Here is an 11919-nt window from a genome sequence, read left to right as displayed (position 1 = left end):
CGTGTTGAAGTTCTCTAAAAATTCGATTCCATGCTGATGTGCAGCGATGTGTTTTTAGATCGAAACCATATAAGTAATAAGTCATGTCAAGGGTGAAACTGGTGAAAAAAATCTTCTAGCAAATTTCCGCCATTCCGCCAAAACCAACATTATTTTCAATATTGAGCTTGACAACTAGTAATAATCCGAAACTGCAAGCAAAATTATGCGATTTTATTGGTTTGAATAATTGCTCTCTCTTTCTTGAGATATGTTTGYCAGCAATAGTTTCCTAAAYCGTTCTACGACTGTGAAAACTGTTCTCACTTGCYTTCAGCTCTATTAGAATCAGCTAGAMATTTAAATCATCAAATCTCTCTCAGAACTTTTTCAAAACATTATTTCTAACCGTTCATATAAAGTTACATTATTCGCGAGATCAACTATCAATGAGGGCGCTGCGAAACGTAAACATGACTCGCAATTGTTGCAAACACGACCTTGGTAATACCTTCCACAGTCCCCATTCGTTTACCTTTGCTTTTTAGTTAATGACATAAAACATTACTTACCCACTTTTCAATGTGTTTTAATTTGTTTAGAGGCTTGCAAAACCTAAGTACAACTACACACAATATGTCACAATAACGTTTAATGAAAACAAGTGTCAACTTTGACTAGTTAAACTGTAGTTATTTTTTAGCCGCCAGTGGGCGCTTGGACTTTAGAATTCGCGAGTAAGAATAAAGGCAAAATCAAGAATAAACTATTAAATAAAACAATGATATTTGAAAAATATGTATTGTTTCAGGTGCCCTGACGACGGGTCCCGGTCCACCGGTTGTTCGGGGAGCAGCTGCGTCGCCCCCGGAAGTGGCTGGACGCAGAACTGTCCTGCAACCCGCGTTGCTGGCGCTGCTGTTTTGCGCAGTGGCGGCGGTGCTGTCTCCGAACGTTATCCGCTCGGGAAGGATCGGCAGTCGTCGGTCGCGGCGACGACCGCTCAACACAAAGCACAGCCTCCTGGATTTCATCAGGATAGGTTAGTATGTTTGCGCAGCATCTCGAAATCCTACTGCGCAGCCATCTGCTATTTCCGTCTAGAATGGTGGAGACGACATAATCTTTTCTCAAGTGTATTTGTTAATACATATATTGAATGTAGTTGCAAACTCATTTAAATTCCATGGAAATGTGCTAGAATTGCAACTGGCAACTTGGCTACCGAAAGTGCAAAATGTTTTGGTTCGGGAATAAAAACTCAAATTTTTCTTGTAAAATTGTTGATTAATAATTTGCTCCCGTATATTTGTAATATTTCCACAGTCAATCGAAACTGGATATTTCACTTGTATCAAAAAACCCCGATCTTTTCTCCTTCTTGAACTAAGTTGATACAAATCAAACGTAAAAATTAATGGTCATTACGGAAATTGGCGCTAAAGTTATAATTTCAGTTTTTTCAGAAAACTGCGCCAGTAAGGCAAACAAAAAAGGGTTTTCAATGTCATGATTTGTAAAATTTGCAAATAACAACGAGCCATTAAACATTTCAATAAACTAAGGATTCATAAGGAATAAAAGACTAAAATGAAATAAAATCGAGTAAAATTGGCTTCAACTGGCAATTCAAACAGTTAAAAGGCAAAAAGAAGTCCAAAAGAAGTAAAAAATGTTTAAAACTGGTCGAAAATACAACTCTTACATACATTTCAGTTTAACTAAAAAGTGGAAACTATTAGCGAAGCTTTGACTACTAGAACTCAAAATAATTTAATAAAAACGGCCTGAAACCTCCAGAGATACTAAAAATGTTCTAGTTTTTTTATTTGCAAAATTACTAAAACAATTGAAATTAATTGCTTTCAGTTGAACTTAATCTCTTGGCTAACTGCCAGAACTTATGCTGTCCAGTTGCTTAGCTCCGATAAATAACTAGACTGATCTAATTGCAGTTGTTGCACGTTTTAACTTGTCGATGTTTCTTCTTGTGTGAAAATAACAAGCTTTAGCCAATATTGACAGGCAGCGAGCTTCTTTCTATAATATTCCTACGTGACTTTATCTGTATCTCAATGCCACGTCCCTGGCCGGGGTGTCTGTCGTCAGCGGAATTTCGAATTTCTGGAACGTTTCCAGAACGGCAAAAGATTTCGGAAGGCCTTCGAATTATTATCCAATTTGGCTCGATCCGATTAATCGAGAAATACCGCTTTCAAATTTTTATTCAATCTCCCTGCTGGCAGTTTTAACCAAAGTCGATCCAAAATGTTGATTTTAATCATTACGTGTTTTACGGTCAAATGATCACAATGTACATGTTTGTAATAACAACCCTAATCGGTCCTTAGTGATAAAATGTAGCAAAAAATATATAAAAAGGCAAGCTAACGGTTCAAATGTATTTATTTACAGACAAAAATCGAAAAATTATTTACACATAATCCATGAGTGTATAATCGTTATGTTAATGGAACGCATGTTAAGCCGTGATTTTTCGGTTCTTTTGGTGATTTTTTACTGTTTTATTGTTTGCATGTGCACATTTTCAACCGTAAAGATCCATTGAATAAATGTGAAAGACGAATGCAGGAATCGGAATTTAGCGGATAGAGGAAGAATTCAGTTTAATACATTTCGCAATGCAAATGTTAGTTTTATAAAATAGATTATTTTCTCGATGTTTTTCGCATCTTCAATCTTCAATACCAAACCAGATTATTTGATAAATAAGATCAACATGAGGTAATTTAAATTGCAGGTTCCACTACAATGAAAGAACGTCTTGTCCCACCCCGGCACCACTTGGAACTACCGGCAGGTTCACAACCCCTAACAGCAGCAACAGTGGGGACAGGTACACACAGGGTAGCTTGGACAGGTAAGTCCTGAAAACATTATTTTTAGACATTTATTTCAAGTGTTATTCGTTGACTCGATTTATTGCAGAAAATGTGAAAAAACATAGTGTAGTCTGCATATAAAAACACAACACATTTCAATTGCGTTGTTCGCATGCACTCTAAGTTACTTTGATTTTTGACTTGAAAATTTGACTAGTTAAGCAGCTAAGGTTATTTTTTCTTAAGGTACCATCCAAGCTCAACGCCATACCCGCGGACCCCGACTCCGTCATCGGAACGGTTCCACATGCTGGACAAGAAGTACCACTTGGAGGCAGTGGAGACGTCGCCGCAAGTCCCATGCTCGATCGATAGGTAAGTTTATTTTTACGACACTATTCGAGTTAGAGGCTTTAAACCTCCATATAGGTGAACGTATTTGATAATTGGCCAGCTCTTTGTTCTTCAGATATACCCCGACTGAACGCCACAGGCGAAATTCGAAGTCTGATGTCTACAAGATCAGAGAGAGATCAGCTAGTTCGGATAGGAAGGAGAGGCTGCAAAGAGAGCATCTGCAAGGACGGGTACAGCAGTATGAAACGAATAGCCAATATGAAAGGTAAAATAACAAAAGTAGAAAACGACTGTTGTCTGATTCTATTTGCAAAGGCTTGATTGTAACACGTTTTATTAAAATACTTGGACAAATTTGGTATTTATATAAAAAGATCACTCACCGTATCAAATCGTGATAATAGACGTGAATATATTCCCAAAAACAAAAGTTTGAGGCAAAATGCCCAAATAAAAGGTTTTGCAAGCATGTACCCGCCTCATCCGTATAGAACTGATCCAAAGGCATTTTTGCAACTTTGCAAAAATCATTAGAGGACTTAAACGCCTCTTGGCTGGTGAAAATCTCATTCCATTCGAACTATTCACTAAGACACAAATTTATTCCCTCACGCTATTTTCACAAACTGATTAATTATTGGGCTTTAACTGTATGTTTCCAATCGAAAAATCTCATACCCATGTGAAATCCTCCCGGAAAGAAATATCGGCAAACTTTATGCTAATAGCACGACCTATTTTAAGTCCACCCTTCGGTTGAATCATTATTGCCGTTATCCCTTTCGCCGTGACCCAGATTCCGATATGCTAAAAGCTTTATTTATTTTTTCCTTCTTCTATTCTTGGTGGCTTTGCACTGTGTCTATTAACATCCAGCTCGTAACGTGTTAAGTACTTGCTTAACGAGTATTCGCGTTTTGTTTGCATGTTTTATACTGGCCCGTATTTACATGAGACCACCATATTAGCTATACAAATCTGTAGCTAATTGGAGCATTACTAATTGCAAGACTAAAACTTTACAAAATGCAGAGTTATTAGTTGTTAGGGGTCTTTGATTAACTTCCATCTATGTGAACCATAAATTCATCAAACTTTGTAATTTAAAGAGGGCAGAAGACTTCGAGTGAATCCGGATTAGATAATTATTGAGTCTCTAAAGCTAGATATTCACTAACAAAGTCATGCTACAAATTTGATGAAATTTCCCTCATGTTAATATGAAAATATATTTTTCCTTTGTTGATTAAAAAAATCTCCGGATTGTTCTGGAATTTGAAAATTCCGTAAAAAAATGTTGGTACTCATGTAACAGGGGAAAGACGGCTCCATGTTCAGCTATACTCTGGATAAAGGAAGTATAATTTTCTGAGATTTTAGACTGATTAAAATTAATAACATTTGCCTTTAAACACGCGCGTACATGTGTTCCGCTCAGAACTTGGAATTTTACCAGATAATGGAACACTTCTGTATTTAACGAGCGGCATTGCAAAGAAATTCGATAAGCCGAAAGGAGGTGAATTCTCTTTACAAGATTTTTATTTTTTTGTTTGCTTACTGTAAAACTGCTTAGATGGAGAAGTTTTTGCTTGCTGAACAGAGTTTCTTTGTTACCCACTTTCAATCAAGTGATTTTCTATTTAATCTTCTTGGAGGAATATTGATTTTGGTTACTTGCAAAATTGAATATCAGGCAAGATCTCATCTCATAACCGCTATAAGAAAGCCAGTCTTGCAATTGAATCCAAGAATCGAGTCTATGTGCATCCATTATTGTTGAATCATTAATCAAAACGAAAAATCTAATATTTAGTTTGCTAAGTCTAACAGTTTAATTGCATCCGGAAGATATGATTGCTGCTTTCCAGCTAGATCAATTAATTCTCCATGTATTCGTCGGCTTAATGGATGGTATAACGTGACTGTTGTAGCAGTTTTATTTCTTTGTCAATTGTATCGCTTTATTTTATCATGGAGCTGGCAGAAACCAAGCGGTTCTAGTCGTCATAACTTTTTATTTTACAGCTGCAATAAAACTTTTTGGTCGTCGACAGCTGAAATTACTGCGCGATTCGCAGAAATATCTTTATGGTTTCTATAAAGGCAACTATTTTCTCAAATCTGACTATTTATGGATGAGTTGGCTCATTTTTTGAAATTGATCCATTCGTCAAAATTGGAATCGGATGGAAGCTCCTAATTCAGATTTTTCTCCCTAGCAAATGAGTTTATCATTTTTTCCAAAAATTATTCAACGTAGTTTAATTTCAAGTTTACTTGTTTAGATAGCCGAACACTAATTGATAAATGTGTATAAAACTGTTGTTAAAAACACAGAATCATTTAGATTTAAATAAAACGAATTCGAACTGTAAAGACTGTTCCAACAACTTCTAAACAAACAAAAGTTTGAATCTCCACAATAGTAAAGGATTTGAATTATAATGACAAGAAAAAGCAAAGACATTGCAATAGTTATAAAATTTATAAAATAAAACTTTGAATATTTTTTTTGCATAACCAGGCGCAAATTCATACCTTAAGGACATGTTTAACAGATAATTTCTTGCACTAAATGTTTTGGCCACTCAGGCCATTTCAAACGCCCCCTAGACAAATTTGCACATCATAATGAATCATCCTGTATATGCATCGTGCCATAAAATACCAAACATTTTGTCACAAGAATCCGGATTACCGATTCCTTAAGAGAGATTGAAGTTTTTATATTAAATCAATTTAAAATTTTAAAAGATATAAAGTATAAAATTGAAAGTTGCTGCTTCTATTCCATACACTACTAGACTATTTATTGACGTTTTCTAGAATCGATTTAGAAGGCAAATTCGAAAATCACATCCGCATATTTCTGTTTGTCTCATTTTTGCCTTCGGCTAGAAAAACAGTCGCATACTCTAAACGATATTTTCCATTCGGCTTGTTGCGAAATAAATAAAAATTTTCCGAATTGACCTCGTTTCCTTAATCTCTGAATTGGTGACTTCGTCATCCGAGTCGGAAAATATCTAAATTGAAAATACATTTTCTGCTTCTTGTCGGATATTGGCAAAATATTCCTTTTAGGCCAAACGGTTTATCTTGGATTATAGAAATATCTTTTCTAAGACCGTAATCTGGATATTGTGGAACCGACATTACGGTATTAATATTTCTTGCCTGTTGTAAAAAATAATATTTCTGCATTTGGCAATTAGTATTCCTAATTCTTAATTCGCAAGATACTGCGGTTTTTCAATCATAATAACAATATATTAGTCAAACAAGAGTGAGTAAAACAAGACGAAGACTTGCATCATCTTGGTTTTGGTCTTGTTCTTGGAACATTGTCTTGGTCTTGGTTTTACTTTTTTTGCTAGTCCCGCTCATTACTAGTTTACACAGTAAAATTAAATAAAAACAAAAAAGGAGGATTAAGGAGGAGTGGATTGGATTGGAACCAAACTGTTGTAAAAAAATGTCTAATTAGTCCATTCGAAATATGTATTGTTCAAAAAACTCATGTATAAAACATAGTTCACTTTTATAGGCCAGCTACGCCATCAATTTTGGCTTGTCCGCCTGCTCCGGCTCCTTTTGGTGGGCCTTCGGCCACATCAGAACCTCCGTCTCCTGCTCCAGCGTGCGATCGTTTCGTGGCCCCGCCCCCTGCTGACGGAGAGCCAGAAACGACCGACTGTTATGCGCACGGGGCGTTTCCAAGTCCAGTTGCGCCGGCTACGCAGGAACGATTTGCACCTCCACCGCTACCTGCGCCCTCACCCACAGAGGATAGACCAAGCAACAAGCAAAGGTAACAAGTCCATTTTTCTAAGCAACGCGTGATAATACAGGTTTATGCATCAGATATCATCAAGAGAAGTACCACTATCAGTCGCCAAATCAATCGTCGGATAGGTTCTATCAGTATACCTCAAAACAGGACAGGTATCATATATCTGGCGGGGCCAGTCCTACGCCCTCGGGAGGCTACTACCAGACGGTGAATAATGGGGAGCAGAGGTTTAGTGAGGGGCAGCGATACATACCTCCGCACGCGCATATGCCGGTTGAAAGGTCTGTATTTTTATACCTCACTTGTAAAATGTTGAAAATTTTGATTCGCATTTCTGTTTCCGATTCATTTGAAAAAACACAGAGCGTATATTTTTATTGAATTTGAACAGGTATGTACCACAGCCACAACCACAAGAGCCTTTCTACAACTCGTATCAGTCATCGTACGAGCGTTATCCCAAACAATTTAATGCTTCCGACCCCTACACGAGACGAGACCTTAACTATTACAGGCTGCCCATGCATTATTTACAAAACCAGTTCCAGAAGAGTCGGTAAGTATCGATAAACGAAAGACGTTCGCGATTCATCCGTAAAAACTCATCCTTGAAGGTATTCGAATCATGGCACACCTTCAAGACTTAAGTGTTGTCAATTCGAAACTGTATCATCTGGAGGAGCTCGATCGAGCCCTGGCTCCAGTTCCAGTGCAAGTTCAGTGACAAGCGCGGGTCACACTTCCAGCCTGCAAGACATTCAGTGCCAAAACCTTCAAACGACTGGAGGACATTATCAACAGGTAAACAAATTAGCTTTCCACATAAACTCTTCTTCAATTAATGCTCCAATAATGTATTCGATAGGAAAAGGGAACTCAATGTCCCATTACTCCTCCAATTACATCAGCTTCGCGTGTCGCGGCAAGTTTAGTGTCTTGTCGACATGGCAACTGCGAAGGGACAGTGGAGTACGTGGGAGCCAGTGGGGGACGTCGCATTTGTGCCACACCACCACCCCGGCCCCAAGATCGGTGCGAGGGTTGTATCCAGGCGGCAGCCCAAGCTGCAGCTGCTGCTGCTGCAGCTGCCCAGCAAGCAAAGAGTGGACGGCAACATCAACAACAAGCACAGCAATGGTAAGTCCCAAATATGAATGTTCTGTAGCTGAATTGAACGGTATTTGGTGTTTTTTTGTGTGAAGGCCATTGCTAGTTTTCGCAGTAAGGTGGTTTAGAAGTGGAATTTTCCGGACATTCTATTAGGCAAATGTGGTCTCTATATGCTTCTAGAAGATGGTACAAAATCGGCTCCCTCCTAAAAAGTTCTAGGGGCTTACTTATCACGACGTAACAGAGTGAAAGCGCGCTCCTTTCACGAATTTTTGGATATGCGATTAGTTCTGGAGCAATATCACAATTATATAGCAGAAGCTGTAAGAACTGTAACAACCCACAAAGGACTTGAGATACTGGGGGTTGGTTCCAGGATGATAGTGGACGACAATAAATGTTCGGGTTCCAGACACAGAGGAACAAGTATTGGACATAATTGCAGCAGAGCTTTCCAGGGGTACTCACAGTACAACTGACACTTTCCCAGGCACCAAATATATACCCAGGAAGGGCTACATTCCTACCACGTATGTAAGATAAACAGAGCACAAGCACACATTAAACCAATGACCTGCTGAACACCGATACAAATTGAGCAAGAGTTAATTAACCGAATACGAGAAGCTGCTAGACAAGAATGCATAATAAGTAATAAGGTGATTACACAGGCACTAACTTGTTTGGAGTTAAAGATTCAAATGGATGTTTATTTGTAAACATTGAGCTTATGCGGACAATAATTGATATTTCGAAAAAGTACGTTCACACATTCAACGAATCCTGTTGAATTTTCCGTTTATCCTTGTTGTAACATTGTTGCCTACTTTCTGATATAGTTTTTTGCAAATTTCTAAGTTTTTAATAAGAATTATATTTTTAACTATTTTTCTGTACTCCTCAAATAGCCCCAGACAACACCTCCAGAGGAATGACGCCAATTTTGAATCACCCTGTATAACGCAGTTTCGCCTTTAGATAACGACCGATTTTCTCTGTAAAAAGTAAGAAATATTGCCTGTTAAACATAGAAAGAAGAAATATAAATTTGTCTTTATAGTTCAGTTTCATGCGCAAAAATGGAAGACAATTTTCATGTTAGTCGAATCCGGTTGCAAAAAAGTCTACATACATATAGTCTGAAGTATGAATACTTCAATGCATAAAATCAACTAATTTGAAATCATTAGTAACGAGACATATATGTTCTGCTCTTGATTTTAATTCTATGAAAGCTTTTTTCGGATACTTTCACTAGCCGAGATCGTATAATTGTACTGTTTATTTGCACTTTCAGATTACGTTTTAATAAAATTATTCCAGGAAAGTTCATGCACTTTACTATCTAATCTTATCCGCTAGTTGTAAAAAATTATCTGTTCACCTTCATGCAAGGACATGTAGGTATATCAGATTTTTTTAAATCTTCCAGCTAATTAAATGCATATACAGATGCGAAATACGTGGTCAACGTTTAAAGGGATAATCGTGATATAGTATGTGCAAAATGTCTAAAACGAGTTGTAGCCCTCATAAGTGGTTCAAGAACAGCTTTTTTTCATTTGCAAACTTTCACCTCCAAAAATTCCAGGCTCTACTATTATTGCGATTGGTGGATTGAGGCCAATTGAATTAAAGTGCAGGCTTATGTAAATAGTTTTTAAATAACTTTTACTTGACAATGGTGCGTTCTCTTCGCTTTCAACGTCTCTGGCATAAGTGCAGATGTAAAAGTACAAATACTTTCATTATTTTAAAGCTTAATTTTGAATTAATGTTCACTTTTTATTCCCTGAATTGGAGGTTAAAAAATCTGAATAACAAAGCACATTTATAAAAGTTAATTGTACGGGAAAAAGTAGTAAATGACAATAAATTTGAATTACTTAAAGGCGATAAATGCTGAACAATACAACTAAGTATGTATTGCATCTGACTTGATAGAACCACATCGTCCACATCAGTCCTTAAGTCTAACACCGCGTTTTGTTTATTCGAATACGTTTCAATTAACTTTGCAGGTAAATAATTATTACACACCGCATTTCAGATCTTCATTAAGTGCAACTATCGGCTATAATTAATCAAATGTTTTTGCGGCACGTAATTATTATGGAACTTATTCCATTCCAGTCGCATTTTATAGATTCAAATCGCCTTTGAACTAACCACATCATTAATTTTATCAACCTTCACCGCACAAAAATGTTATTTTTGCTGATATGTATTATATAAAAGTAATGAATATTTACGTCTGCATTCTACGATTGAGTCTACAACATTAGGTTGAAAATAATTTTTACCTACAAAAAGGAAATGCTAGAACAGCGCTAGTACCAATAATATAAATATCATATTATAGAGGGAGTTGGACAATGACGCGCAAAAAATTCACGAGGTGATTCTATATGAAAAATGTGTGTCTCAAGTTAATACAACAGTTTTCCAAAAACAATTAAATAACTGAGCGGCAGGGCCTTAAATTTCCCGCAAATGATTTGTTTTCTGCGATACGTATTCAATGAGGCTAAGAGTTGAATCACATCTGAGGAAGGTCATTTTAAACATTTATTGTATTTTTGCGTCTATTACAAATTTTACTAGTGCTATTTTCTGTTAGTGTTATGGTTTATTGTCATTCCATTAGATAGTTCTAAATAATGTGTTAAATAAATGAAAAATTAAGTTAAGGTGTTCTAATTTTTTGCATCAAAACACCCCGTATTTCCGAAAACAAATCATTTGCGGACTTTCGCTTAAGCAAACAAAACAAGTCATTATTTTTGCATGCAGAATCACTCCCTGCAACTTCTTGCACTTATTTACTAACACCCTGTATATTAAAATATACAGGGTGGTTTTTTAGTTCGATAGAGTTCATTACTTCCGATGGTGTTAAACTTTCTAAAAATAGTTTCATATAGAAGTTGTTGACGCACAAAGTGCGCACATTTTAAAAATATCTTATATGATACAGAGTGTCTCAGAAAAGCCAGGCAAGGTCAAGGTGTATTTTTAAAGACAACTACCCATTTTTCATTAGCTCATGGAATGCAGCCTGAAACGCAGCATATGCACAGAAAATTGTTTTTTTCTTACTTGTGACGTTGGCAGATTATCGCCATTTTAGTAAAATTTTGCTTAAAAACATGGTATCTAAAAATTAATTGTAGAAGCAAAAAAAAGCAGTTAAAAATACCAAAAAATACGTCTTTCCAATCACCACAGATCCGTTAAGAATTCTATTGAACCAAAATAGCAATACATTGTACAGGGTGTTAACAATGTGGACTTCAATCTAAAACTTTTTAACGCAATATAGGTAACTTTCGTTTTTCAAATGGAAGTATCTGTATATTAATACGCCATTAGATAGACAATTTACAAAGTTACAAATTTGCATTTACACTTTAAGCTGTGAAATCAACCGTTTTCAAATTATAATTAATTTTATTTAAAATTTTCAAAAAGTTGCTACATTTTGTAAGGTGGCTATGTAGTCAATAAATAAGTGTCAAAATTTGAATTGCCACCTTTAATTGATCATTTACCTAATCATATCAAGGAAAGAATGTGGTATTTACATGATGGAGCTCTGGTTCACCATACAGCTCAAATTCATGAGTACCTAAATAATTATTTTCCTGAGAGGTGGAGAGGCAGACGTGGCCACAGTGGCCACCTCGTTCACCCGATTTGACAAAAATGGATTTCTTTTTATGGGCTTACGTTAAAATCGACATTCAGCCCTGTGCTGTATCATAAATGCTATTTTTAACGTCCACACGTTATGGCGACTTAACAGTTCAGGATAACATTTTCGATAACGCAGCA

General features: G+C 36.5%; 1 protein-coding gene across 3 annotated transcripts in view; it reads left to right on the top strand.

The window, feature by feature from the left end:
- The first annotated feature begins 739 nt into the window (after positions 1–739).
- LOC109538189 overlaps positions 740–11919 on the top strand; it is a 59706-nt gene continuing 48526 nt past the window's right edge. For 2 of the 3 annotated variants that reach the window (XM_048663858.1, XM_048663856.1), the window contains exons 1-9: positions 740–1021; positions 2741–2860; positions 3069–3197; positions 3277–3444; positions 6730–6993; positions 7047–7256; positions 7367–7531; positions 7590–7776; positions 7841–8112. In XM_048663858.1, coding sequence (XP_048519815.1) covers positions 777–1021; positions 2741–2860; positions 3069–3197; positions 3277–3444; positions 6730–6993; positions 7047–7256; positions 7367–7531; positions 7590–7776; positions 7841–8112 — 1760 coding nt within the window. In that variant the 5' untranslated portion in view covers positions 740–776. The remainder of the gene's footprint in view (positions 1022–2740; positions 2861–3068; positions 3198–3276; positions 3445–6729; positions 6994–7046; positions 7257–7366; positions 7532–7589; positions 7777–7840; positions 8113–11919) is intronic. The other variant, XM_048663857.1, reaches the window with a different exon arrangement.

The sequence above is a fragment of the Dendroctonus ponderosae genome, unplaced genomic scaffold (assembly GCF_020466585.1).
Source record: "Dendroctonus ponderosae isolate FM_Combo_2020 unplaced genomic scaffold, Dpon_F_20191213v2 Dpon_F_20191213_2, whole genome shotgun sequence".
Lineage (NCBI taxonomy): Eukaryota > Metazoa > Arthropoda > Insecta > Coleoptera > Curculionidae > Dendroctonus > Dendroctonus ponderosae.
This window is presented reverse-complemented; position numbering and strand designations above follow the sequence as displayed.